Source organism: Oncorhynchus keta, chromosome 5 (assembly GCF_023373465.1).
Source record: "Oncorhynchus keta strain PuntledgeMale-10-30-2019 chromosome 5, Oket_V2, whole genome shotgun sequence".
Taxonomy (NCBI): Eukaryota; Metazoa; Chordata; class Actinopteri; order Salmoniformes; family Salmonidae; genus Oncorhynchus; species Oncorhynchus keta.
In genome coordinates, this window is record NC_068425.1 from 20,912,563 (window position 1) to 20,939,324 (window position 26,762).

General features: G+C 48.7%; 1 protein-coding gene across 7 annotated transcripts in view; it reads right to left on the reverse strand.

The window, feature by feature from the left end:
• Nucleotides 1–26,762, reverse strand: part of LOC118384802 (caskin-2-like) — a 116,528-nt gene that overhangs the window by 2,892 nt on the left and 86,874 nt on the right. The window contains exons 8-19 of one of the 7 annotated variants that reach the window (XM_052519050.1): nucleotides 26,428–26,536; nucleotides 26,078–26,186; nucleotides 23,986–24,071; nucleotides 6,790–6,907; nucleotides 4,813–4,989; nucleotides 4,492–4,569; nucleotides 3,674–3,810; nucleotides 3,421–3,484; nucleotides 3,166–3,272; nucleotides 2,498–2,710; nucleotides 439–2,374; nucleotides 68–350 (exon numbers count right to left, since the gene is read on the reverse strand). In XM_052519050.1, coding sequence (XP_052375010.1) covers nucleotides 68–350; nucleotides 439–2,374; nucleotides 2,498–2,710; nucleotides 3,166–3,272; nucleotides 3,421–3,484; nucleotides 3,674–3,810; nucleotides 4,492–4,569; nucleotides 4,813–4,989; nucleotides 6,790–6,907; nucleotides 23,986–24,071; nucleotides 26,078–26,186; nucleotides 26,428–26,536 — 3,417 coding nt within the window. Of the gene's footprint in view, nucleotides 1–67; nucleotides 351–438; nucleotides 2,375–2,497; nucleotides 2,711–3,165; nucleotides 3,273–3,420; nucleotides 3,485–3,673; nucleotides 3,811–4,491; nucleotides 4,570–4,812; nucleotides 4,990–6,789; nucleotides 6,908–23,985; nucleotides 24,081–26,077; nucleotides 26,187–26,427; nucleotides 26,537–26,762 lie in introns of all 7 variants that reach the window. The other 6 variants (XM_052519049.1, XM_052519048.1, XM_052519052.1 and 3 more) reach the window with 6 other exon arrangements.

Below are 26,762 nucleotides of genomic sequence, written 5' to 3' on the forward strand. Positions count from 1 at the left end.
ATAAACAATAGAGTTTATATGGCCTGTAAATGCAGAAAATGGTGAGGTGTTGATCGTGTTCTCTTACCCGTCAGTACTGTCCTCCTGGGTGAGTTTTCTCTCCACAGCCTGCAGTGCTGCCTCCAGAGAGGTGCTGGTCTGCTCCAGCCTCTGCTGCTGCACCACCTCTAACCCCGGGCCAGACTCTACCCCTGGGCCTGGGCCGACCACACAGACCTGGGGCTTGCCTGTCTGGGCTGCCTGGCACTGAAGCCCTGGGGCTGGGGGACACCGGTTGGGTGTGGGTGATGGTGGGGCTGAGAAGGCAAGACTTTGTACCACGTTGACAGTCATAGTGGGCGGCACTATGGCTGTTAGACAGGAAGCAAAAGCAGAAACTCAGAATTGATGATAAAAACAGAAAGACATAATAATGAGCTTCCACGTGTAATAAGTTACCTGTAGCAGCAGCCAGACTGTGTCGGGATGGTTTTGGGGCTGTGACGGGGGGTCCGTGGGAGCTGTGAGGCTTGGGGGAGACTGGGGGTTTGAGGGGTGTGCCTGTCACTGCTAGGTTCTCCAGCCCCTCCAGACTGGCCTCACTGATCCTCAGACTGACCAGACTCACCTCCTCACAGCTCTGGGACTGGAGCCTGCTGCCTGGACTGGAGTCTGACCCTATCTGGCCCTCACTGTCACTGGTGGGAGAGCTGCCAGCATGGTCTTTAGGCTTGTATCTCCGCTTCACAGTGTCTGACTCCTTCAGGTTAAACTCAGGCACCTCCAGGGCTGTCTTGGTAGGCCGGTTCTTGTCTGTCGGGATCTCCACAGTGCTCTCGGCCCTGGGCGGCCCTCCCACCTTGGGCCTCTGCTTGATGGTGAGGTTGCCCTCCTCGGCGAAGGGGATACACTCGCTAGAGCTATTGTGAGGGGATGAGGAGCCATCCAAACCCGGTGCCTTAGGTTCCTCCTCCTCAGAGTCTGACTTCACCCCTCGCTCTGGGTCTGGGTAATGGTCTGGGATGTCGGTTTGGGCTGGAGCACATTCGCTCTGCACCCTCCTCCTCATCCCCGCAGAGGCCTCTCTGGGCTCCAGTCCTGAGGGGTTGAGGCTGGGGAGGGGAGGCTCTGGTTGGAGGAGGTCCAGCCTGGGCCTGGACAGGCTCTTCCCCTCAGTGGAGGCCTCCAGACAGGCTGCGATGCTCCTCACTCTCCCTGGACTGTCAGTCTCCACCCCCCCAGGAGAGGGCGCCATATTCTCAGTGGACCCAGCGCTGAGGCTACTGCTCACCGAGCTCAGTCTCTTGGGTGGGGCTGGAGGGGGACCCTTTTTACGAGCGCGCACAGCAAAGGACTGGCTACGTCCCACAGTGCCGTACTTTACGGGTGGGATCTGCATGCCTGCCAGCTGGCTGCGTCCGGGCCGGCGGGTCAGGGTGGCGTAGGACTCTAGGGTGCTAGAGGGTGGAGCCAGGTCGTCATCCTCTTCGTCTGGTTCGCCATCTGATAGGGCATAGCGTGTCAGGCTCTGGCTGCGCTTCTTAGGCAGGGCCAGGGTCATGGCATGGTAGGTGTGTGCCAAGGGCTTGGTGGGCGAGCCGTGGCCCACGTCGGTGCTGCCACAGTGGGAGTGGAGGTAGCTGAAGCCCCTCTGGGCCGGGGAGCCCTGGGGAGAGGAGCCTAGGGAGTGAGACCCAGGGCCTTTAGGCTTGGCTGGGATGGCTGGGTACTGGAACACGGTGGCTGCCCCCAGGGGGACCTGCTTGGGAAGCTGCTGCTGCTGTAGTATGGACCTCTGGTCCCAGCCTTCTGGAATGTTCCTCTCCTTGGCAGGGCTGCTGTCAGCACTGAGGCTGGTGGAGGTACTGCTGCCCCCTAGGCTCTCCTGTGAGCGGCTGTGGGGAGTGATGGAGGCCGTGGGGGGGTCCTGGGAGCGCCCTGAGCCCCTGGACCGGGCGTCGATGCTCTCTTGGCTCCGAGACATGCCCACGACACTCTTGATGGCCGGGCCCTCCTGGTAGTGGCTGGACATGGCTGTCTGCAGCTCAGCGCTCAGCTCGCTGTCCTGGAAGGTCAGCATCTTGGGGGTGTGGGGCGAGGGGCAGTCGGAGGAGCTGTCAGGGGGCTCAATGGTGACCAGGTGAAGGGCTCCAGGGGGCTTGCGGCGCAACGTGCCCTGGCCAGATTCTGCAGCCAGGATGGCCCTCTGGATGTCACACAGCTTCTTCACGGCCAGCATCATCTTCTTCTGGTGGCCCAGCTTGGTGATGCCTATCTCCTGCAGGTCCTCCCAGGTCAGGTCCCGTACGATGCTGATGGAGTCATAGCCGTTCTCTGACAGCTTCCTTTGGTACTGAGGCAGGCCTATGGTACTCAGCCACTCCCCCAGGTCTGCCTGTAGTAGGAGAAGAGTCACAGTCAGACCTACACAGTTGAAACCTTTATGAAACTAATGTAAAACCTGACTTGCACACAAAAGCAGACAGACAGACAGACACAGGCATCAGTAAGACCTTACCGGGATGTATTCAGGCAGCCACTCAGGGATGCTGAGGTTTCCTATCTCGATTGAGATCTTCTTGCGGTGGCCTGGCTTGGTGACGCCGATAGCCGTCAGGTCCTCTGGGGTCATCCTGCTGATGGTGGGGACGTCGTAGCCGGCCGTGATGAAGTTCCCAGTGTACTGCTCCAACTGGAAGTCACTCAGCCACTGGTAGATGGCCTCTGCATCCTACACCAGAGGGGAGGGGTTGAGTTTCACATTAACATCAACTACTGGCCTATTCACTGTCTTCCTGTCTTTTAATAGATACATGTATTTCACTGTGGCATACAGAGTACACAGAAAAATACAATCATGAGTTGTAATGTGTGGCAAACATGGACAATATTTCCTGTCCTGTGTCTGTCCTGTCCTGTCCTGTGTCTGTCCTGTACTGTCCTGTGTCTGTCCTGTCCTGTCCTGTGCCTGGCCTGTGTCTGTCCTGTCCTGTCCTGTCCTGTGTCTGTCCTGTACTGTCCTGTGTCTGTCCTGTCCTGTCCTGTGTCTGTCCTGTACTGTCCTGTGTCTGTCCTGTCCTGTCCTGTGCCTGGCCTGTGTCTGTCCTGTCCTGTGTCTGTCCTGTACTGTCCTGTGTCTGTCCTGTCCTGTGCCTGGCCTGTGTCTGTCCTGTGTCTGAGTCTCACCTTGCCCTCCAGTAGCTGCTGAGGACGTACAAACTGTGGGGAGACAAACTGCTGTTCCCCTGGTCTCTGTATGTTCACCATCGGCCTCCGAGGAGCACCCAGAACCACTAGACAAGAAAACACACACTGGAGAGTTAAATGAATGGTGCTCAGGATGTTTTCTACCAATAAGCACAAATCAAACTAGAAAGGTGAAGTTTCAGGAGAAATGTTGTGGTACGTAACAGTAATGAGAGAAATGGCTGGTATTCCTACCTGCAGTCAGGTCAGGCTGTTTATTGGGGACTGGTTGCCCTGAGTCACCAGCAGAGGGAGCTGGCTGCACATCAAAACAGAGCACAAGACAAACAATCTGTTGCCTGGCACTACATACAAATACAGTAAATTACAATATCACATTTCCTCTGTTCATAGCTGTGAGTAAGGTTTTCAATTATTTTAGCATTGTTATCTATCTCAATAAGACTAGCCAGGATAAATAAAGCTGAAATAACAATTGGTCCAGTACTTTGGCTGTGTCTGGGAGTGCGGTGGTCTGGTGGTGTTGTCCGTTGACAGCAGTGTTACTCTCTGTGCTCTGTCCACTCCCAGCACTACGGGTGCTGCCCACACTGCCCGTACTCCCTACACTGTTCCTGTCACCTGCTAGATAGGACCACAGGACAGGAGGATGGAGAGAAAGACAGAGATAGAAGTGAGGGACGTTAAAGACAACCGTGGTGGCTGGACAGCGAGAGGGAGAGCAAAATGAGGTACCTCCCCTCTGTGTCCTTCCAGAGCTCACATCAACACAGTCACTCACACATCCACATGATTCTAACTGAAGCTGGCAGAGGATGGCAGAGGTTGGGGCTGTGGACCCTGTCACTGAGCCAGCCAAGTCATCACAGATCAGGGGGGGTGGCACAGGCCAGTACAGGACGTAATTTGCTGCCATACGAAGCCAAGGGAGATGGTTGCATGGTGGAGCGGAGCTGCAGGCATAGGGCAACAGCAGCCAAGGGTACAGAACTACAGAACTACAGGGCTAAACTACAACTACAGTCCTGCAGTAGGACAGATGAAAGGTCATCCTCAATGGAAAATTCCTACAGCAGAGTACACAGGGCACCCATTAAGCTTGCAGTGTCCTGTAGACTGTCGAAATTGTCACTTTTTTTTGGTCACTGGAACAGAGGTTTCCTGGTGGTCCCATCTTGTGGCAGCAGGGAGAGCAGCAGGAGCTATGGGAAGCTCAGTTTGAAGCTGGCACATGACAAAGGTAGAGCATGGGGACAGAGCATGGGGACAGCTATTGTCATGGGGGGACAGTGGAGGGACTCTTACCCGCGGTGTGTGAGTTCCTGAGCACCCAGATGTCCTCCAGGGGACAACCAGGCTGAGAGAGGCTGCTGGGAGGCCGACCTATCAGACATAACAACACTGTTGGGCCATGGGGGTACCATGGTCCACGGAGCAGCACTGGGGATTGGCTGGGCCTGAGCATGAGAGGGGTTTAGAGGGTGCGAACATAGGTGTCCTTGTGGCCTCACCACGGTTCACGGTGGTGGGGGAGTTGTCTGGCTGGTTAGGGGGCTGAGTACCGTATACAGGCTTCAATGTGCGTCTGTCCTCTGAGTGCATGTATAAGGGTGTGTGTGTATATACCTGGGTTGGCGCTGAGGCCGATGGCGTGGGGGAGGGCCATGTGGGGATTGTTGGGGGTGTACATTGTGTAGGAGTCGTCGGTCTGGGGGGCTGAGCTCAGGCTGGAGGAGAGGGGGGCTCTGGAGAGGAGCTGGTGGCGCTGGGTGGGCAGAGAGGCGTGCCGGGACAGGGTGCCCCCTACAGGGTCAAACAGTTAGGACACAGACAGAGAGGAGGTTAACGCAAGCTGATGGTTAGAGGTGGAAATGACATGGTATGGATAGAGAGATGCTGAGAGAAGAGGAGGAAGAGAGAAAAATAGAAGCAAGGGATGGATTGGAAGCATGAGGGATTAGTCCAACCAAGGCAGTCTGGGAAATGGGGTGTTCTCTGGAGGGGCCAACCTGTAATGAAGAGGGGCCACCACTGCTCTTCCAATGCAGTGATGTGTAGCGATACAACCTATCAGTGTGTGTGTGTGGGGAGCCAAGGGAGAAACAGTTCCTTCAGAAAGTATTCATACCCCTTGACATATTACACATTTTGTTGCATCACAGCCTAAATTCAAAATTGATACAATAGATTTATTTTTATTTCACCCATCTATATACAATACCACATAACGACATTCAGAAATATATAATTTACATAAATATTCACACCCCTGAGTCAATACATGTTAGAATCACCTTTGGCAGTGATTACAGCTGTGAGTCTTTCTGGGTAAGTCTCTAAGAGCTTTGCACACCTGGATTGTACAATATTTGCAATATAAATATAAACTTCTTCATGCTCGGTCAAGTTGGTTGTTGATCATTGCTAGACAGCCATTGTCATACCTTGCCATAGATTGTCAAGACAATTTAAATCACAACTGTAACTAGGTCACTCAATGTCTGCTTTTATTTTTAACACCCAACTACCAATAGGTTCTCTTCATTGCGAGGCACAGGAAAACCTCCCTGGTGTTTGTGGTTGGATCTGTGCTTGATATTCACTACTTGGCTGAGGGACCTTACAGATAATAAAAATCATGTTAACACTATTTTCAAACAAAGAGTGAGTCCATGCAACTTATTATGTGTGACTTGTTAAGCATAGTTTACATCTGTACGTATTCAGGCTGGCCATTACAAAAGGGGTTGAATACATTTCAACTTTTCATTTTCTATTCATTTGTAAAGACTTCTAAAAACAAAATTCCACTTTGACATTATGGGTTATTGTGTGTAGATCAGTGACACAACATTTCAATGTAATATTTTTCAAATTCAGGCTGTAACAACAAAATGTGGAAAAAGTAACGGGGTGTGAGTACTTTCTGAAGGTACAGTAGGTGCAGAGGGACAATTTAAGATGGGTCTCCCGTTCCCCTGATCTTTTGTTGTGGTGACAGACTTGCAGAGAAGACAGAAACCTGTCATTTTTCACTGACTGCAGTGGTGAGCTGCTCCCTGTTCTGTCAAAGCTGCTCCGTGAGTGTCACCAAGCCAACCTATTCACTCAGGGATTTCTCCCTCTAGTGCACATCAAAGTGGTGGTGTGGGGCGGATTATCTTCTTCTGTGGTGTTAGGTAGGTAACTGACACCTTCTGTTAATCTAACCGGTATTAGAGGTAGACTGCGTGGGTAAGGGTGGGAGTTTTTACAAAATGTACAATAGCAGATGACTCCTGCAGTTCCAAGCCATTTCCCATTCCATTTCTGACTTAATCCTGCATTGTGAGTGTGCTGACATGTCTGGGAGATGAGTGAGTTAGTGAGTGTGTGAGTGAGTGTGTCTGTGTGTGTGTTGATGTTCCGACATGCCGGCAGCTGACTCAACAAGCTACGAATCCTCAGTTTGCTGCGGGTGCCACGGTTACGCAATGAAAGAGGCAAATGTCAGAGGGCTCTCTCTCTTTGCCCATTGCTTTCCGATGGGAGGGGGGAATGGATAATGATCGCACTGAACTTACATGGTGTGTGTTGGTGTGTGTGTGTGTGTGTGTGACTGACCTGAGCGTCTGCTGATGACCTCCACAATGTTCGGGGGGAAGTAGCCAACCCGGTCGGTGCCCCTCTGGCTGTCGTGGATATGCCCCTTCCAGCGCCCGTCCATGTGCTGCTCTAGGACCTGCCAGGCAGCCAATCAAAACAAACATTAAGACAGGTCTAAACCAATCAGAATCTGTGAGATTCTATAACAACGTGGTGTTATTTCCACTGTTTATGTACGTGTGTGTAGGAGTGTACCTGACCTGAAGTGTGCAGTTCTGGGACAATGACAGAAAGTACATGTTCCAACTTGAAACACATTCTACGTGTTAACAACTTCATCTGTGTATCTATGTCTCTGTATGGTTTGTTTTCATAATGTCAAAGATGTTTTACATAAGTTGGGAGGGTGGTACAAAAGCAGCGCAACAGCCCTGAGATCAACTGTAGTACAATAACACACCGAGAGAGAGAACCAAAAGGGCAAGCACATAAACAGATGATGACAGTAGTCATGTGTTTCTGATCATGTTCCATTTGTCCACGTGAGCTGCTAAAACCCAGGCCATTGTCTCTGCTCCCTAATTTATCAGCCTTAGTCAGAGGACACAAGCCAAGGGACAGGGTAAGGGGCTGAAGGTATGGGGGAGAAGAGGGGTGTTGGGTTGTGTGTCTGGTAGATGTGGGTAGAGGGGGAAATAGCATGTACGGAACGGGCAGGTTGGCAGCTAAAGGAAAATAAGTTTAAATGAATTGACCCGTCCAAGTTGGCAAAACATATTTTTCTAAAGGCCTAAACTAGCTAAAGGCACAAGTACAATGCATTGTTTTCAATGATAAAAACCCTGCAGGCTCCGACGCCTCGCTCAATTAGAACGTCTCTATTTTTGCTTTTTATCGCTGGTGCTGTAGTCACACAAAATGAAATATTTTTGTGTAGTTATTCACCTTTTTCCCGAGCTGATTTGAAATGGAAGATGTAGCTAAGATTTGAGGCTTTACCCTACATGCTAAATTAGACCAATTCATCCACTTACGGAAACACAACATCGCTATCAGCCTGTCCAATCCTCTTCACCCGCCTTGCTCTGCCTCACCACTTTTTGCGCTTTGGTTCGGCACCTGTCCCCACTAAGAAGTCAGCTAACCTTTTGCCCAGTATCTAACATGTACACGTGTGTATGTGAGGTGTGGAAAGGCTAGTTGATGGGAGAGGTGGATGGCCTGAGGGCAAGGTTTATGAATTGTTTCTCTCTGGTATTGAAGCAACCCCCACAGCAGCAGAATAGGCCGACACACTCCCAAGAAGTAAAACAGGCCAGGGTTCATGAGACGATGTGTGTGTGTGTGTGTGTGTGTGTGTGTGTGTGTGTGTGTGTGTGTGTGTGTGTGTGTGTGTGTGTGTGTGTGTGTGTGTGTGTGTGTGTGTGTGTGTGTGTGTGTGTGTGTGTGTGACAGTAGTAGTAGTAGTAGTAGTAGTGGAGTCATTTCTGAGTGGGAGTGATGGATGAATACCAGGGCCTGTCCCTACCCGTCTCTCTCTCTCTCTGGGCTCAAAGAGAGCCATCCTTCAGATATATACTCTCTCCCTATAAACTAGTTCCCCCTCAGGAATATGGATAGTGAAGTTCACCTGTTGTGCACTATATCCCTAAGGACCTAGAACTGATAGATGACATGTACATCAGGTTCAGTACAGTGAACTGATAGATGACATGTACATCAGGTTCAGTACAGTGAACTGATAGATGACATCATGTACATCAGGTTCAGTACAGTGAACTGATAGATGACATGTACATCAGGTTCAGTACAGTGAACTGATAGATGACATGTACATCAGGTTCAGTACAGTGAACTGATAGATGACATGTACATCAGGTTCAGTACAGTGAACTGATAGATGACATGTACATCAGGTTCAGTACAGTGAACTGATAGATGACATGTACATCAGGTTCAGTACAGTGAACTGATAGATGACATGTACATCAGGTTCAGTACAGTGAACTGATAGATGACATCATGTACATCAGGTTCAGTACAGTGAACTGATAGATGACATGTACATCAGGTTCAGTACAGTGAACTGATAGATGACATGTACATCAGGTTCAGTACAGTGAACTGATAGATGACATGTACATCAGGTTCAGTACAGTGAACTGATAGATGACATGTACATCAGGTTCAGTACAGTGAACTGATAGATGACATGTACATCAGGTTCAGTACAGTGAACTGATAGATGACATCATGTACATCAGGTTCAGTACAGTGAACTGATAGATGACATGTACATCAGGTTCAGTACAGTGAACTGATAGATGACATCATGTACATCAGGTTCAGTACAGTGAACTGATAGATGACATGTACATCAGGTTCAGTACAGTGAACTGATAGATGACATCATGTACATCAGGTTCAGTACAGTGAACTGATAGATGACATGTATATCAGGTTCAGTACAGTGAACTGATAGATGACATGTATATCAGGTTCAGTGCAGTGAACTGATAGATGACATCATGTACATCAGGTTCAGTACAGTGAACTGATAGATGACATGTACATCAGGTTCAGTACAGTGAACTGATAGATGACATGTACATCAGGTTCAGTACAGTGAACTGATAGATGACATCATGTACATCAGGTTCAGTACAGTGAACTGATAGATGACATGTATATCAGGTTCAGTACAGTGAACTGATAGATGACATGTACATCAGGTTCAGTACAGTGAACTGATAGATGACATCATGTACATCAGGTTCAGTACAGTGAACTGATAGATGACATGTACATCAGGTTCAGTACAGTGAACTGATAGATGACATCATGTACATCAGGTTCAGTACAGTGAACTGATAGATGACATCATGTACATCAGGTTCAGTACAGTGAACTGATAGATGACATCATGTACATCAGGTTCAGTACAGTGAACTGATAGATGACATGTACATCAGGTTCAGTACAGTGAACTGATAGATGACATGTACATCAGGTTCAGTACAGTGAACTGATAGATGACATGTACATCAGGTTCAGTACAGTGAACTGATAGATGACATGTACATCAGGTTCAGTACAGTGAACTGATAGATGACATCATGTACATCAGGTTCAGTACAGTGAACTGATAGATGACATCATGTACATCAGGTTCAGTACAGTGAACTGATAGATGACATCATGTACATCAGGTTCAGTACAGTGAACTGATAGATGACATGTACATCAGGTTCAGTACAGTGATCTGATAGATGACATGTACATCAGGTTCAGTACAGTGAACTGATAGATGACATGTACATAGTGCGTAGTGATGGTCTCTACACCCTGTCACAGTCTACACATTTTGCTGCCTTACAATTAACTCTGGGGTGTAAATACACACAATCAAGACATCTTTTAACTTTGATTTTAAAAATTTTTAATTGAATAATTTGTATTTAACTTTGGGAATGTGGAGTAGTTTGTGTTGATCGGTAGGAACAAAATCAAATGTATTCATTCCCCTTTGAGACAACATTTTTAGACTTTCACTAGTGACTATATGTGCTTTATGACTGATAGTAAGTTGATCACATCAAGTAGGCCCCATTCATGGACTCAAGGGTTGTTTGTTTACCGTCCTACAGTCCAGTGGTTTCCAAACCGTCCTACAGTCCAGTGGTTTCCAAACCGTCCTACAGTCCAGTGGTTTCCAAACCGTTCTACTGTCCAGTGGTTTACAAACCGTTCTACTGTCCAGTGGTTTACAAACCATTCTACAGTCCAGTGGGTTACAAACCATCCTACAGTCCAGTGGTTTACAAACCATTCTACAGTCCAGTGGTTTACAAACCATTCTACAGTCCAGTGGTTTACAAACCATTCTACAGTCCAGTGGTTTACAAACCATTCTACAGTCCAGTGGTTTACAAACCATCCTACAGTCCAGTGGTTTACAAACCATTCTACAGTCCAGTGGTTTACAAACCATTCTACAGTCCAGTGGTTTACAAACCATTCTACAGTCCAGTGGTTTCCAAACCATTCTACAGTCCAGTGGTTTCCAAACCGTCCTACAGTCCAGTGGTTTCCAAACCGTCCTACAGTCCAGTGGTTTTCAAACCGCCCTACAGTCCAGTGGTTTCCAAACCATCCTACAGTCCAGTGGTTTCCAAACCACCCTACAGTCCAGTGGTTTCCAAACCACCCTACAGTCCAGTGGTTTCCAAACCACCCTACAGTCCAGTGGTTTCCAAACCGTCCTACAGTCCAGTGGTTTCCAAACCGTCCTACAGTCCAGTGGTTTCCAAACCGTCCTACAGTCCAGTGGTTTCCAAACCGTCCTACAGTCCAGTGGTTTACAAACCATCCTACAGTCCAGTGGTTTCCAAACCGTCCTACAGTCCAGTGGTTTCCAAACCGTCCTACAGTCCAGTGGTTTCCAAACCGTCCTACAGTCCAGTGGTTTCCAAACCGTCCTACAGTCCAGTGGTTTCCAAACCGTCCTACAGTCCAGTGGTTTCCAAACCGTCCTACAGTCCAGTGGTTTCCAAACCGTCCTACAGTCCAGTGGTTTACAAACCGTCCTACAGTCCAGTGGTTTCCAAACCGTCCTACAGTCCAGTGGTTTCCAAACCGTCCTACAGTCCAGTGGTTTCCAAACCGTCCGACAGTCCATTGGTTTTCAAACCGCCCTACAGTCCAGTGGTTTTCAAACCATCCTACAGTCCAGTGGTTTCCAAACCATCCTACAGTCCAGTGGTTTTCAAACCACCCTACAGTCCAGTGGTTTTCGAACCACCCTATAGTCCAGTGGTTTCCAAACCGTCCTACAGTCCACTGGTTTCCAAACCATCCTACAGTCCAGTGGTTTACAAACCGTCCTACAGTCCAGTGGTTTTCAAACCATCCTACAGTCCAGTGGTTTCCAAACCGTCCTACAGTCCAGTGGTTTCCAAACCGTCCTACAGTCCAGTGGTTTCCAAACCGTCCTACAGTCCAGTGGTTTCCAAACCACCCTACAGTCCAGTGGTTTACAAACCGTCCTACAGTCCAGTGGTTTTCAAACCATCCTACAGTCCAGTGGTTTCCAAACCGTCCTACAGTCCAGTGGTTTCCAAACCGTCCTACAGTCCAGTGGTTTCCAAACCGTCCTACAGTCCAGTGGTTTACAAACCATTCTACAGTCCAGTGGGTTACAAACCATCCTACAGTCCAGTGGTTTACAAACCATTCTACAGTCCAGTGGTTTACAAACCATTCTACAGTCCAGTGGTTTACAAACCATTCTACAGTCCAGTGGTTTACAAACCATTCTACAGTCCAGTGGTTTACAAACCATCCTACAGTCCAGTGGTTTACAAACCATTCTACAGTCCAGTGGTTTACAAACCATTCTACAGTCCAGTGGTTTCCAAACCACCGTACAGTCCAGTGGTTTCCAAACCGTCCTACAGTCCAGTGGTTTTCAAACCACCCTATAGTCCAGTGGTTTCCAAACCGTCCTACAGTCCAGTGGTTTCCAAACCGTCCTACAGTCCAGTGGTTTTCAAACCACCCTATAGTCCAGTGGTTTCCAAACCGTCCTACAGTCCAGTGGTTTCCAAACCGTCCTACAGTCCAGTGGTTTTCAAACCACCCTACAGTCCAGTGGTTTCCAAACCACCCTATAGTCCAGTGGTTTCCAAACCGTCCTACAGTCCAGTGGTTTTCAAACCACCCTACAGTCCAGTGGTTTTCAAACCATCCTATAGTCCAGTGGTTTCCAAACCATCCTACAGTCCAGTGGTTTCCAAACCATCCTACAGTCCAGTGGTTTCCAAACCATCATAAAGTCCAGTGGTTTCCAAACCATCCTACAGTCCAGTGGTTTCCAAACCATCCTACAGTCCAGTGGTTTCCAAACCGCCCTACAGTCCAGTGGTTTCCAAACCATCCTACAGTCCAGTGGTTTTCAAACCACCCTACAGTCCAGTGGTTTCCAAACCGTCCTACAGTCCAGTGGTTTCCAAACCGTCCTACAGTCCAGTGGTTTCCAAACCGTCCTACAGTCCAGTGGTTTCCAAACCGTCCTACAGTCCAGTGGTTTCCAAACCATCCTACAGTCCAGTGGTTTCCAAACCGTCCTACAGTCCAGTGGTTTCCAAACCGTCCTACAGTCCAGTGGTTTCCAAACCGTCCTACAGTCCAGTGGTTTCCAAACCGTCCTACAGTCCAGTGGTTTCCAAACCGTCCTACAGTCCAGTGGTTTCCAAACCGTCCTACAGTCCAGTGGTTTCCAAACCGTCCTACAGTCCAGTGGTTTCCAAACCGTCCTACAGTCCAGTGGTTTCCAAACCGTCCTACAGTCCAGTGGTTTACAAACCATCCTACAGTCCAGTGGTTTCCAAACCGTCCTACAGTCCAGTGGTTTCCAAACCGTCCTACAGTCCAGTGGTTTCCAAACCGTCCTACAGTCCAGTGGTTTCCAAACCGTCCTACAGTCCATTGGTTTTCAAACCGTCCTACAGTCCAGTGGTTTTCAAACCACCCTACAGTCCAGTGGTTTCCAAACCACCCTACAGTCCAGTGGTTTTCAAACCACCCTACAGTCCAGTGGTTTTCGAACCACCCTATAGTCCAGTGGTTTCCAAACCGTCCTACAGTCCAGTGGTTTCCAAACCGTCCTACAGTCCAGTGGTTTCCAAACCGTCCTACAGTCCAGTGGTTTCCAAACCGTCCTACAGTCCAGTGGTTTTCAAACCGTCCTACAGTCCAGTGGTTTTAAACCGTCCTACAGTCCAGTGGTTTTCAAACCGTCCTACAGTCCAGTGGTTTCCAAACCGTCCTACAGTCCAGTGGTTTCCAAACCGTCCTACAGTCCAGTGGTTTCCAAACCGTCCTACAGTCCAGTGGTTTCCAAACCATCCTACAGTCCAGTGGTTTACAAACCGTCCTACAGTCCAGTGGTTTTCAAACCTTCCTACAGTCCAGTGGTTTCCAAACCGTCCTACAGTCCAGTGGTTTCCAAACCGTCCTACAGTCCAGTGGTTTCCAAACCATCCTACAGTCCAGTGGTTTCCAAACCACCCTACAGTCCAGTGGTTTACAAACCGTCCTACAGTCCAGTGGTTTTCAAACCATCCTACAGTCCAGTGGTTTCCAAACCGTCCTACAGTCCAGTGGTTTCCAAACCGTCCTACAGTCCAGTGGTTTCCAAACCGTCCTACAGTCCAGTGGTTTACAAACCATTCTACAGTCCAGTGGGTTACAAACCATCCTACAGTCCAGTGGTTTACAAACCATTCTACAGTCCAGTGGTTTACAAACCATTCTACAGTCCAGTGGTTTACAAACCATTCTACAGTCCAGTGGTTTCCAAACCATCCTACAGTCCAGTGGTTTCCAAACCGTCCTACAGTCCAGTGGTTTCCAAACCATCCTACAGTCCAGTGGTTTCCAAACCGTCCTACAGTCCAGTGGTTTCCAAACCGTCCTACAGTCCAGTGGTTTCCAAACCGTCCTACAGTCCAGTGGTTTCCAAACCGTCCTACAGTCCAGTGGTTTCCAAACCGTCCTACAGTCCAGTGGTTTCCAAACCGTCCTACAGTCCAGTGGTTTCCAAACCGTCCTACAGTCCAGTGGTTTACAAACCATCCTACAGTCCAGTGGTTTCCAAACCGTCCTACAGTCCAGTGGTTTCCAAACCGTCCTACAGTCCAGTGGTTTCCAAACCGTCCTACAGTCCAGTGGTTTTCAAACCGCCCTACAGTCCAGTGGTTTTCAAACCATCCTACAGTCCAGTGGTTTCCAAACCACCCTACAGTCCAGTGGTTTCCAAACCACCCTACAGTCCAGTGGTTTTCAAACCACCCTACAGTCCAGTGGTTTTCGAACCACCCTATAGTCCAGTGGTTTCCAAACCGTCCTACAGTCCAGTGGTTTCCAAACCGTCCTACAGTCCAGTGGTTTCCAAACCGTCCTACAGTCCAGTGGTTTCCAAACCGTCCTACAGTCCAGTGGTTTTCAAACCGTCCTACAGTCCAGTGGTTTTCAAACCGTCCTACAGTCCAGTGGTTTCCAAACCGTCCTACAGTCCAGTGGTTTCCAAACCGTCCTACAGTCCAGTGGTTTCCAAACCGTCCTACAGTCCAGTGGTTTCCAAACCGTCCTACAGTCCAGTGGTTTCCAAACCGTCCTACAGTCCAGTGGTTTACAAACCGTCCTACAGTCCAGTGGTTTTCAAACCATCCTACAGTCCAGTGGTTTCCAAACCGTCCTACAGTCCAGTGGTTTCCAAACCGTCCTACAGTCCAGTGGTTTCCAAACCGTCCTACAGTCCAGTGGTTTCCAAACCGTCCTACAGTCCAGTGGTTTCCAAACCGTCCTACAGTCCAGTGGTTTCCAAACCGTCCTACAGTCCAGTGGTTTCCAAACCACCCTACAGTCCAGTGGTTTACAAACCGTCCTACAGTCCAGTGGTTTCAAACCATCCTACAGTCCAGTGGTTTCCAAACCGTCCTACAGTCCAGTGGTTTCCAAACCGTCCTACAGTCCAGTGGTTTCCAAACCGTCCTACAGTCCAGTGGTTTACAAACCATTCTACAGTCCAGTGGGTTACAAACCATCCTACAGTCCAGTGGTTTACAAACCATTCTACAGTCCAGTGGTTTACAAACCATTCTACAGTCCAGTGGTTTACAAACCATTCTACAGTCCAGTGGTTTACAAACCATTCTACAGTCCAGTGGTTTACAAACCATCCTACAGTCCAGTGGTTTACAAACCATTCTACAGTCCAGTGGTTTACAAACCATTCTACAGTCCAGTGGTTTCCAAACCACCGTACAGTCCAGTGGTTTCCAAACCGTCCTACAGTCCAGTGGTTTTCAAACCACCCTATAGTCCAGTGGTTTCCAAACCGTCCTACAGTCCAGTGGTTTCCAAACCGTCCTACAGTCCAGTGGTTTTCAAACCACCCTATAGTCCAGTGGTTTCCAAACCGTCCTACAGTCCAGTGGTTTCCAAACCGTCCTACAGTCCAGTGGTTTTCAAACCACCCTACAGTCCAGTGGTTTCCAAACCACCCTATAGTCCAGTGGTTTCCAAACCGTCCTACAGTCCAGTGGTTTTCAAACCACCCTACAGTCCAGTGGTTTTCAAACCATCCTATAGTCCAGTGGTTTCCAAACCATCCTACAGTCCAGTGGTTTCCAAACCATCCTACAGTCCAGTGGTTTCCAAACCATCATAAAGTCCAGTGGTTTCCAAACCATCCTACAGTCCAGTGGTTTCCAAACCATCCTACAGTCCAGTGGTTTCCAAACCGCCCTACAGTCCAGTGGTTTCCAAACCATCCTACAGTCCAGTGGTTTTCAAACCACCCTACAGGTCAGTCGTTTCCAAACCGTCCTACAGTCCAGTGGTTTCCAAACCGTCCTACAGTCCAGTGGTTTCCAAACCGTCCTACAGTCCAGTGGTTTCCAAACCGTCCTACAGTCCAGTGGTTTCCAAACCATCCTACAGTCCAGTGGTTTCCAAACCGTCCTACAGTCCAGTGGTTTCCAAACCGTCCTACAGTCCAGTGGTTTCCAAACCGTCCTACAGTCCAGTGGTTTCCAAACCGTCCTACAGTCCAGTGGTTTCCAAACCGTCCTACAGTCCAGTGGTTTCCAAACCGTCCTACAGTCCAGTGGTTTCCAAACCGTCCTACAGTCCAGTGGTTTCCAAACCGTCCTACAGTCCAGTGGTTTCCAAACCGTCCTACAGTCCAGTGGTTTACAAACCATCCTACAGTCCAGTGGTTTCCAAACCGTCCTACAGTCCAGTGGTTTCCAAACCGTCCTACAGTCCAGTGGTTTCCAAACCGTCCTACAGTCCAGTGGTTTCCAAACCGTCCTACAGTCCATTGGTTTTCAAACCGCCCTACAGTCCAGTGGTTTTCAAACCATCCTACAGTCCAGTGGTTTCCAAACCACCCTACAGTCCAGTGGTTTCCAAACCACCCTACAGTCCAGTGGTTTTCGAACCACCCTATAGTCCAGTGGTTTCCAAACCGTCCTACAGTCCAGTGGTTTCCAAACCGTCCTACAGTCCAGTGGTTTCCAAACCGTCCTACAGTCCAGTGGTTTCCAAACCGTCCTACAGTCCAGTGGTTTTCAAACCACCCTATAGTCCAGTGGTTTCCAAACCGTCCTACAGTCCAGTGGTTTCCAAACCGTCCTACAGTCCAGTGGTTTTCAAACCACCCTACAGTCCAGTGGTTTCCAAACCACCCTATAGTCCAGTGGTTTCCAAACCGTCCTACAGTCCAGTGGTTTTCAAACCACCCTACAGTCCAGTGGTTTTCAAACCATCCTATAGTCCAGTGGTTTCCAAACCATCCTACAGTCCAGTGGTTTCCAAACCATCCTACAGTCCAGTGGTTTCCAAACCATCATAAAGTCCAGTGGTTTCCAAACCATCCTACAGTCCAGTGGTTTCCAAACCATCCTACAGTCCAGTGGTTTCCAAACCGCCCTACAGTCCAGTGGTTTCCAAACCATCCTACAGTCCAGTGGTTTTCAAACCACCCTACAGGTCAGTCGTTTCCAAACCGTCCTACAGTCCAGTGGTTTCCAAACCGTCCTACAGTCCAGTGGTTTCCAAACCGTCCTACAGTCCAGTGGTTTCCAAACCGTCCTACAGTCCAGTGGTTTCCAAACCATCCTACAGTCCAGTGGTTTCCAAACCGTCCTACAGTCCAGTGGTTTCCAAACCGTCCTACAGTCCAGTGGTTTCCAAACCGTCCTACAGTCCAGTGGTTTCCAAACCGTCCTACAGTCCAGTGGTTTCCAAACCGTCCTACAGTCCAGTGGTTTCCAAACCGTCCTACAGTCCAGTGGTTTCCAAACCGTCCTACAGTCCAGTGGTTTCCAAACCGTCCTACAGTCCAGTGGTTTCCAAACCGTCCTACAGTCCAGTGGTTTCCAAACCATCCTACAGTCCAGTGGTTTCCAAACCGTCCTACAGTCCAGTGGTTTCCAAACCGTCCTACAGTCCAGTGGTTTCCAAACCGTCCTACAGTCCAGTGGTTTCCAAACCGTCCGACAGTCCATTGGTTTTCAAACCGCCCTCACAGTCCAGTGGTTTTCAAACCATCCTACAGTCCAGTGGTTTCCAAACCATCCTACAGTCCAGTGGTTTTCAAACCACCCTACAGTCCAGTGGTTTTCGAACCACCCTATAGTCCAGTGGTTTCCAAACCGTCCTACAGTCCAGTGGTTTCCAAACCGTCCTACAGTCCAGTGGTTTCCAAACCGTCCTACAGTCCAGTGGTTTCCAAACCGTCCTACAGTCCAGTGGTTTTCAAACCGTCCTACAGTCCAGTGGTTTTCAAACCGTCCTACAGTCCAGTGGTTTCCAAACCGTCCTACAGTCCAGTGGTTTCCAAACCGTCCTACAGTCCAGTGGTTTCCAAACCGTCCTACAGTCCAGTGGTTTCCAAACCGTCCTACAGTCCACTGGTTTCCAAACCATCCTACAGTCCAGTGGTTTACAAACCGTCCTACAGTCCAGTGGTTTTCAAACCATCCTACAGTCCAGTGGTTTCCAAACCGTCCTACAGTCCAGTGGTTTCCAAACCGTCCTACAGTCCAGTGGTTTCCAAACCACCCTACAGTCCAGTGGTTTACAAACCGTCCTACAGTCCAGTGGTTTTCAAACCATCCTACAGTCCAGTGGTTTCCAAACCGTCCTACAGTCCAGTGGTTTCCAAACCGTCCTACAGTCCAGTGGTTTCCAAACCGTCCTACAGTCCAGTGGTTTACAAACCATTCTACAGTCCAGTGGGTTACAAACCATCCTACAGTCCAGTGGTTTACAAACCATTCTACAGTCCAGTGGTTTACAAACCATTCTACAGTCCAGTGGTTTACAAACCATTCTACAGTCCAGTGGTTTCCAAACCATCCTACAGTCCAGTGGTTTCCAAACCGTCCTACAGTCCAGTGGTTTCCAAACCGTCCTACAGTCCAGTGGTTTCCAAACCGTCCTACAGTCCAGTGGTTTTCCAAACCGTCCTACAGTCCAGTGGTTTCCAAACCGTCCTACAGTCCAGTGGTTTCCAAACCGTCCTACAGTCCAGTGGTTTCCAAACCGTCCTACAGTCCAGTGGTTTCCAAACCGTCCTACAGTCCAGTGGTTTCCAAACCGTCCTACAGTCCAGTGGTTTACAAACCATCCTACAGTCCAGTGGTTTCCAAACCGTCCTACAGTCCAGTGGTTTCCAAACCGTCCTACAGTCCAGTGGTTTCCAAACCGTCCTACAGTCCAGTGGTTTCCAAACCGTCCGACAGTCCATTGGTTTTCAAACCGCCCTACAGTCCAGTGGTTTTAAAACCATCCTACAGTCCAGTGGTTTCCAAACCATCCTACAGTCCAGTGGTTTTCAAACCACCCTACAGTCCAGTGGTTTTCGAACCACCCTATAGTCCAGTGGTTTCCAAACCGTCCTACAGTCCAGTGGTTTCCAAACCGTCCTACAGTCCAGTGGTCTCCAAACCGTCCTACAGTCCAGTGGTTTCCAAACCGTCCTACAGTCCAGTGGTTTTCAAACCGTCCTACAGTCCAGTGGTTTTCAAACCGTCCTACAGTCCAGTGGTTTTCAAACCGTCCTACAGTGCAGTGGTTTCCAAACCGTCCTACAGTCCAGTGGTTTCCAAACCGTCCTACAGTCCAGTGGTTTCCAAACCGTCCTACAGTCCACTGGTTTCCAAACCATCCTACAGTCCAGTGGTTTACAAACCGTCCTACAGTCCAGTGGTTTTCAAACCATCCTACAGTCCAGTGGTTTCCAAACCGTCCTACAGTCCAGTGGTTTCCAAACCGTCCTACAGTCCAGTGGTTTCCAAACCGTCCTACAGTCCAGTGGTTTCCAAACCGTCCTACAGTCCAGTGGTTTACAAACCGTCCTACAGTCCAGTGGTTTTCAAACCGTCCTACAGTCCAGTGGTTTCCAAACCGTCCTACAGTCCAGTGGTTTCCAAACCGTCCTACAGTCCAGTGGTTTCCAAACCGTCCTACAGTCCAGTGGTTTACAAACCATTCTACAGTCCAGTGGGTTACAAACCATCCTACAGTCCAGTGGTTTACAAACCATTCTACAGTCCAGTGGTTTACAAACCATTCTACAGTCCAGTGGTTTACAAACCATTCTACAGTCCAGTGGTTTACAAACCATTCTACAGTCCAGTGGTTTACAAACCATCCTACAGTCCAGTGGTTTACAAACCATTCTACAGTCCAGTGGTTTACAAACCATTCTACAGTCCAGTGGTTTCCAAACCACCGTACAGTCCAGTGGTTTCCAAACCGTCCTACAGTCCAGTGGTTTTCAAACCACCCTATAGTCCAGTGGTTTCCAAACCGTCCTACAGTCCAGTGGTTTCCAAACCGTCCTACAGTCCAGTGGTTTTCAAACCACCCTATAGTCCAGTGGTTTCCAAACCGTCCTACAGTCCAGTGGTTTCCAAACCGTCCTACAGTCCAGTGGTTTTCAAACCACCCTACAGTCCAGTGGTTTCCAAACCACCCTATAGTCCAGTGGTTTCCAAACCGTCCTACAGTCCAGTGGTTTTCAAACCACCCTACAGTCCAGTGGTTTTCAAACCATCCTATAGTCCAGTGGTTTCCAAACCATCCTACAGTCCAGTGGTTTCCAAACCGTCCTACAGTCCTGTGGTTTTCAAACCACCCTATAGTCCAGTGGTTTCCAAACCGTCCTACAGTCCAGCGGTTTCCAAACCGTCCTACAGTCCAGTGGTTTTCAAACCGTCCTACAGTCCAGTGGTTTTCAAACCGTCCTACAGGCCAGCGGTTTACAAACCATCCTACAGTCCTGTGGTTTTCAAACCATCCTATAGTCCAGTGGTTTCCAAACCATCCTACTGTCCAGTGGTTTCCAAACCATCCTACAGTCCAGTGGTTTCCAAACCGTCCTACAGTCCTGTGGTTTTCAAACCACCCTATAGTCCAGTGGTTTCCAAACCGTCCTACAGGCCAGCGGTTTACAAACCATCCTACAGTCCTGTGGTTTTCAAACCACCCTATAGTCCAGCGGTTTCCAAACCGTCCTACAGTCCAGCGGTTTCCAAACCGTCCTACAGTCCAGTGGTTTCCAAACCGTCCTACAGTTCAGTGGTTTACAAACCGTCCTACAGTCCAGCGGTTTCCAAACCGTCCTACAGTCCAGTGGTTTCCAAACCGTCCTACAGTCCAGTGGTTTCCAAACCATCCTACAGTCCAGTGGTTTCCAAACCGTCCTACAGTCCAGTGGTTTCCAAACCGTCCTACAGTTCAGTGGTTTACAAACCATCCTACAGTCCAGCGGTTTCCAAACCGTCCTACAGTCCAGTGGTTTCCAAACCGTCCTACAGTCCAGTGGTTTCCAAACCGTCCTACAGTCCAGTGGTTTCCAAACCGTTCTACAGTCCAGTGGTTTCCAAACCATCCTACTGTCCAGTGGTTTCCAAGCCATCCTACTGTCCAGTGGTTTCCAAACCATCCTACTGTCCAGTGGTTTCCAAACCATCCTACTGTCCAGTGGTTTCCAAACCATCCTACTGTCCAGTGGTTTCCAAACCGTCCTACAGCCAGTGGTTTCCAAACCATCCTACTGTCCAGTGGTTTCCAAACCATCCTACAGTCCAGTGGTTTCCAAACCGTCCTACAGTCCTGTGGTTTTCAAACCACCCTATAGTCCAGTGGTTTCCAAACCGTCCTACAGTCCAGCGGTTTAAAAACCATCCTACAGTCCTGTGATTTTCAAACCACCCTATAGTCCAGTGGTTTCCAAATCGTCCTACAGTCCAGCGGTTTCCAAACCGTCCTACAGTCCAGTGGTTTCCAAGCCGTCCTACAGTCTAGTGGTTTACAAACCGTCCTACAGTCCAGTGGTTTTCAAACCGTCCTACAGTTCAGTGGTTTACAAACCGTCCTACAGTCCAGCGGTTTACAAACCGTCCTACAGTCCAGCGGTTTCCAAACCGTCCTACAGTCCAGTGGTTTCCAAACCGTCCTACAGTCCAGTGGTTTCCAAACCGTCCTACAGTCCAGTGGTTTCCAAACCGTCCTACAGTCCAGTGGTTTCCAAACCGTCCTACAGTCCAGTGGTTTACAAACCATCCTACAGTCCAGTGGTTTCCAAACCATCCTATAGTCCAGTGGTTTCCAAACCACCCTATAGTCCAGTGGTTTACAAACCTTCCTACAGTCCAGTGGTTTTCAAACCACCCTGCAGTCCAGTGGTTTCCAAACCACCCTATAGTCCAGTGGTTTACAAACCGTCCTACAGTCCAGTGGTTTTCAAACCACCCTACAGTCCAGTGGTTTTCAAACCATCCTACAGTCCAGTGGTTTCCAAACCATCCTACAGTCCAGTGGTTTCCAAACCATCCTACTGTACAGTGGTTTCCAAACCATCCTACAGTCCAGTGGTTTCCAAACCATCCTACAGTCCAGTGGTTTCCAAACCGTCCTACAGTCCAGTGGTTTTCAAACCACCCTATAGTCCAGTGGTTTCCAAACCGTCCTACAGTCCAGCGGTTTCCAAACCGTCCTACAGTCCAGCGGTTTACAAACCATCCTACAGTCCTGTGGTTTTCAAACCACCCTATAGTCCAGTGGTTTCCAAACCGTCCTACAGTCCAGCGGTTTCCAAACCGTCCTACAGTCCAGTGGTTTCCAAACCGTCCTACAGTTCAGTGGTTTCCAAACCGTCCTACAGTCCAGCGGTTTCCAAACCGTCCTACAGTCCAGCGGTTTCCAAACCGTCCTACAGGCCAGCGGTTTACAAACCATCCTACAGTCCTGTGGTTTTCAAACCACCCTATAGTCCAGTGGTTTCCAAACCGTCCTACAGTCCAGCGGTTTCCAAACCGTCCTACAGTCCAGTGGTTTCCAAACCGTCCTACAGTCCAGTGGTTTTCAAACCGTCCTACAGTCCAGTGGTTTTCAAACCGTCCTACAGGCCAGCGGTTTACAAACCATCCTACAGTCCTGTGGTTTTCAAACCATCCTATAGTCCAGTGGTTTCCAAACCATCCTACTGTCCAGTGGTTTCCAAACCATCCTACAGTCCAGTGGTTTCCAAACCGTCCTACAGTCCTGTGGTTTTCAAACCACCCTATAGTCCAGTGGTTTCCAAACCGTCCTACAGTCCAGCGGTTTCCAAACCGTCCTACAGTCCAGTGGTTTCCAAACCGTCCTACAGTCCAGTGGTTTTCAAACCATCCTACAGTCCAGTGGTTTCCAAGCCGTTCTACAGTCCAGCGGTTTTCAAACCATCCTACAGTCCAGTGGTTTCCAAACCGTCCTACAGTCCAGTGGTTTCCAAACCGTCCTACAGTCCAGTGGTTTCCAAACCGTCCTACATTCCAGTGGTTTCCAAACCGTCCTACAGTCCAGTGGTTTCCAAACCATCCTACAGTCCAGAGGTTTCCAAACCGTCCTACAGTCCAGTGGTTTCCAAACCGTCCTACAGTCCAGTGGTTTCCAAACCGTCCTACAGTCCAGTGGTGTCCAAACTGTCCTACAGTCCAGAGGTTTTCAAACCGTACTACAGTCCAGTGGTTTACAAACCGTCCTACAGTCCAGTGGTTTTCAAACCTATCCTCTGGGACCAGCAGACTTTTCACAATTTAGTTGGAGCCCTGAACTAGTTTACCAGAGTCACCTATTCAAGGGCTTGATGATTAGTTGACATGTTGAATCAGGTGTGCTAGCGGTGGAGTAGTTCTTCTGTAGCTCAGTTGGTAGAGCATGGCGCTTGTAACGCCAGGGTAGTGGGTTCGATCCCGGGACCACCCATACGTAGAATGTATGCACACATGACTGTAAGTCGCTTTGGATAAAAGCGTCTGCTAAATGGCATATATTATTATTATATTATATTATAGTTCAACTACATGGAACAGCTGAAAACCACACATATCTTTATACTGTGACTACAGAATACTCACGAAGCCACCCGCACATAAACACTGCCAGCCTGTCTCCCTGCTTGCTACCAAAACACCTGTTAGAGAGGATGAGCCTGACAGTTCACAGGGAAAACACACCTGTCCTAACAGACAACATGGGGGCACGGTTGGGCACAGTGAGTGTGGGAACAACACTGCAATGCCAGCTGAGGCACATCTGAGGAGTTACAGACAGCAAATAGAGAGGGTTGTGTGTGTATGTGTTCCTGCAGCCTACCATGATGACATCCCCGGCCTGGATGTTGAGAGCAGTGGGGTCGTGGATGTTCCAGTAGTCTTTCAGAGCTCTCACCTGCAGGACACCTGTAGCATCTGTGTGTGAGAAAGACAGAGAGGGGAGAAAGAGATATGTAGAGAGGGGGGGGGGGCAGAGAGGGGAGAAAGAGAGATGTAGAGAGAGAGAGAGAGAGGGGAGAAAGAGAGATGTAGAGAGAGAGAGAGAAAGAGAGGGGGGGGGGGCAGACTGGGGAGAAAGAGAGAGGGGGAAAGAGAGAGGGGGAAAGAGAGAGGAGATAAAGAGGGGGACAGAGAGGGGAGAAAGAGGGAGGGGGAAAGAGAGAGGAGAGAAAGAGGGGGACAGAGAGAGGAGAGAAAGAGAGAGAGGGGGACAGAGAGAGGAGAGAAAGAGAGAGAGAGACACACACACAAAAGTTAGTTCAGGGAATTGGTATGAATGAAAGCAGGAAGAAAATACAGCCCAATGATTGATACATACTGACATGTACACCACTTTCAAATCACCTTAAGGGGATATACCAAGACGCCGCTAACAATCCCAATGCCTGTTGTTTTTTAATTAGTCACATCCGGCACTGGTATGGAATGTAGTGACATCAGAGAGCAGAGTCAGTCAGTGCTGTATTCAGCTTCTGACTGGTTGGTACACATCAATAATTAATCCATGGCGAGGAGGTGTGGTGGCTGATTGTGTTCTATTCACTCTGCTTTAAACACAGAGAGAACTTGATCATAACAGGAAGTCTCTCTCCACAGCCTCCATGTTTGAAGCAGCAGTCTGCTGACTGAGGAAAACAAGTGCTCATTATGGCCTGAGTTCCCAGGCTGCGAGAACCAGATCAAAGACCCAGGCCTGCTGGATTACAGAGGAGATAGCACAAACAGCAGAGGTCCAAAACACAGTCTCATGCATGCGCACGTACACATGGGTGGCACGCAACAATCACACACAAACAAACAAACGCATAGGTCGCACACACACACACACGTAGTCTTTTGGTTGTGTGTGCGCGCGCGCATGTGTGTGTGTGAGCTGACAGGGTTATGTAACCTGTACTCCATGAGGTTAAACACAGCTGCTTAGTGAATTACAGCTTAGAGCATTTCATATCCCTCAGTCTCTCCTCTGGGCCTCTCTCGCTATAGGAACGTCTGCACTGGCTCTGTCTCAGTAGGTCTCTTCTCCCAACACACACACACACACACACACACACACACACACACACACACACACACACACACACACACACACACACACACACACACACACACACACACACACACACACACACACACACACACACACACACACACACACACACACACACACACACACACACACACACCTCTGAACACTCTGTCCTGCAGAACTCAAACTGCAAAAGAATGCAAGAGTCGATTCACTACACAAAAGCACAAAGAAAGAAATCCGCTAGCAGGAATCTATGCTGACATTTTTTCAATTTTTGCGGCTAAATAGATTTTTTAACACGCAAATACATTTAGGAACACAATAAAAGTATTTGAGAAATAGCGTTTTTATGTTAAGAAATGACTAAAAGTGAAAGAATAAAATGTTTTTGTGGTGTTCCATGCTCAAGCAAGTACAATGTCCTGTCAAATATTTTAGCCACTTAGGGGAGACAAAAATGTTCAGCTGCCCCTTTAAGGGTAACAGTGAGACTGGCATGTCTGTCTGGGAGAGATGAGATTCTCCCATGTCTCTTCACTAGCAGTTGAGTTGAGCGAGCTCAAACAAGCTAACATGAAAAACAACCTAGCATGTGAACAAAATGATATCCATGGCACAAGGACAAAGTCACTCAAGTAGACTCTATGGCTACACACTTCTAAAACAGCCAACATACTTAGAAAATAACTACAGCAGCAATTTATATGCTATAAATCAAAACTCAAACTTGACTTTTTCAGTTTGTGAGTAAAAAGGTCGTACTGTAGAGCCCTGGTTGAAGGACAATAAAGCAGGCGGAAAACAGAACGAGAGATAAAGCCAAAGAATGATACTTCATCTCCTGTCCCAGTGTATTCCAGTGATGACTGGTGCTGTTCACCTCGTAGGAGCTGCTTAATGTCCTTGCTGGCGTGGGAGGTGGTGAACTGGTTCACCATGTCCAGGGCTGTCTGGTTGTACGTGTTACGGATGTTCACGTCTATACCAGCCTGGCAAAACCACACACAACGTTAATGTCAATCAGATGTGCACTGAAACACAGCAGCACATTCAACACAATGTTCTCAAGTCTAATGCAGTCAACGGCAATGTATTGTACAGCCTATTCAATAAAACACTTCACTTACATTGGATAACATATTACCAACTGTTAGTTGAATGTGGTAGAATAGTGATTGAATCAGACTAGTTAAAGACTAAGTGAGGTTGATGTCCCTCCAGGTGTCTTACCTCTAGCAGCTGTCTGACCACCTCCGTCTTGCCGTAGAGGGCAGCCTCGTGCAGGGCAGTGCCAGCCTTAGTGGCCCTGTTGATGTCGATGCCCGCTTTCAGCAGCAACCTGAACCAGAGAGGAACAACACAGTACTACTTTAGTACAGATTCAAGTTTACAAAGGCTGTTAACTCCAGGGTGAAAAGGTTTCTGCGAGGCAGAGCCATGGATGGAGCCAGCAGGACCAGATGCCAGGACAGTATATTATGTCAATGGCAGTGTAACAGTGATCCACCGTAGCTAGTCTGCTCAACATCCCACATCACATGAACTCACTGAGGTGCCAGGGGGAA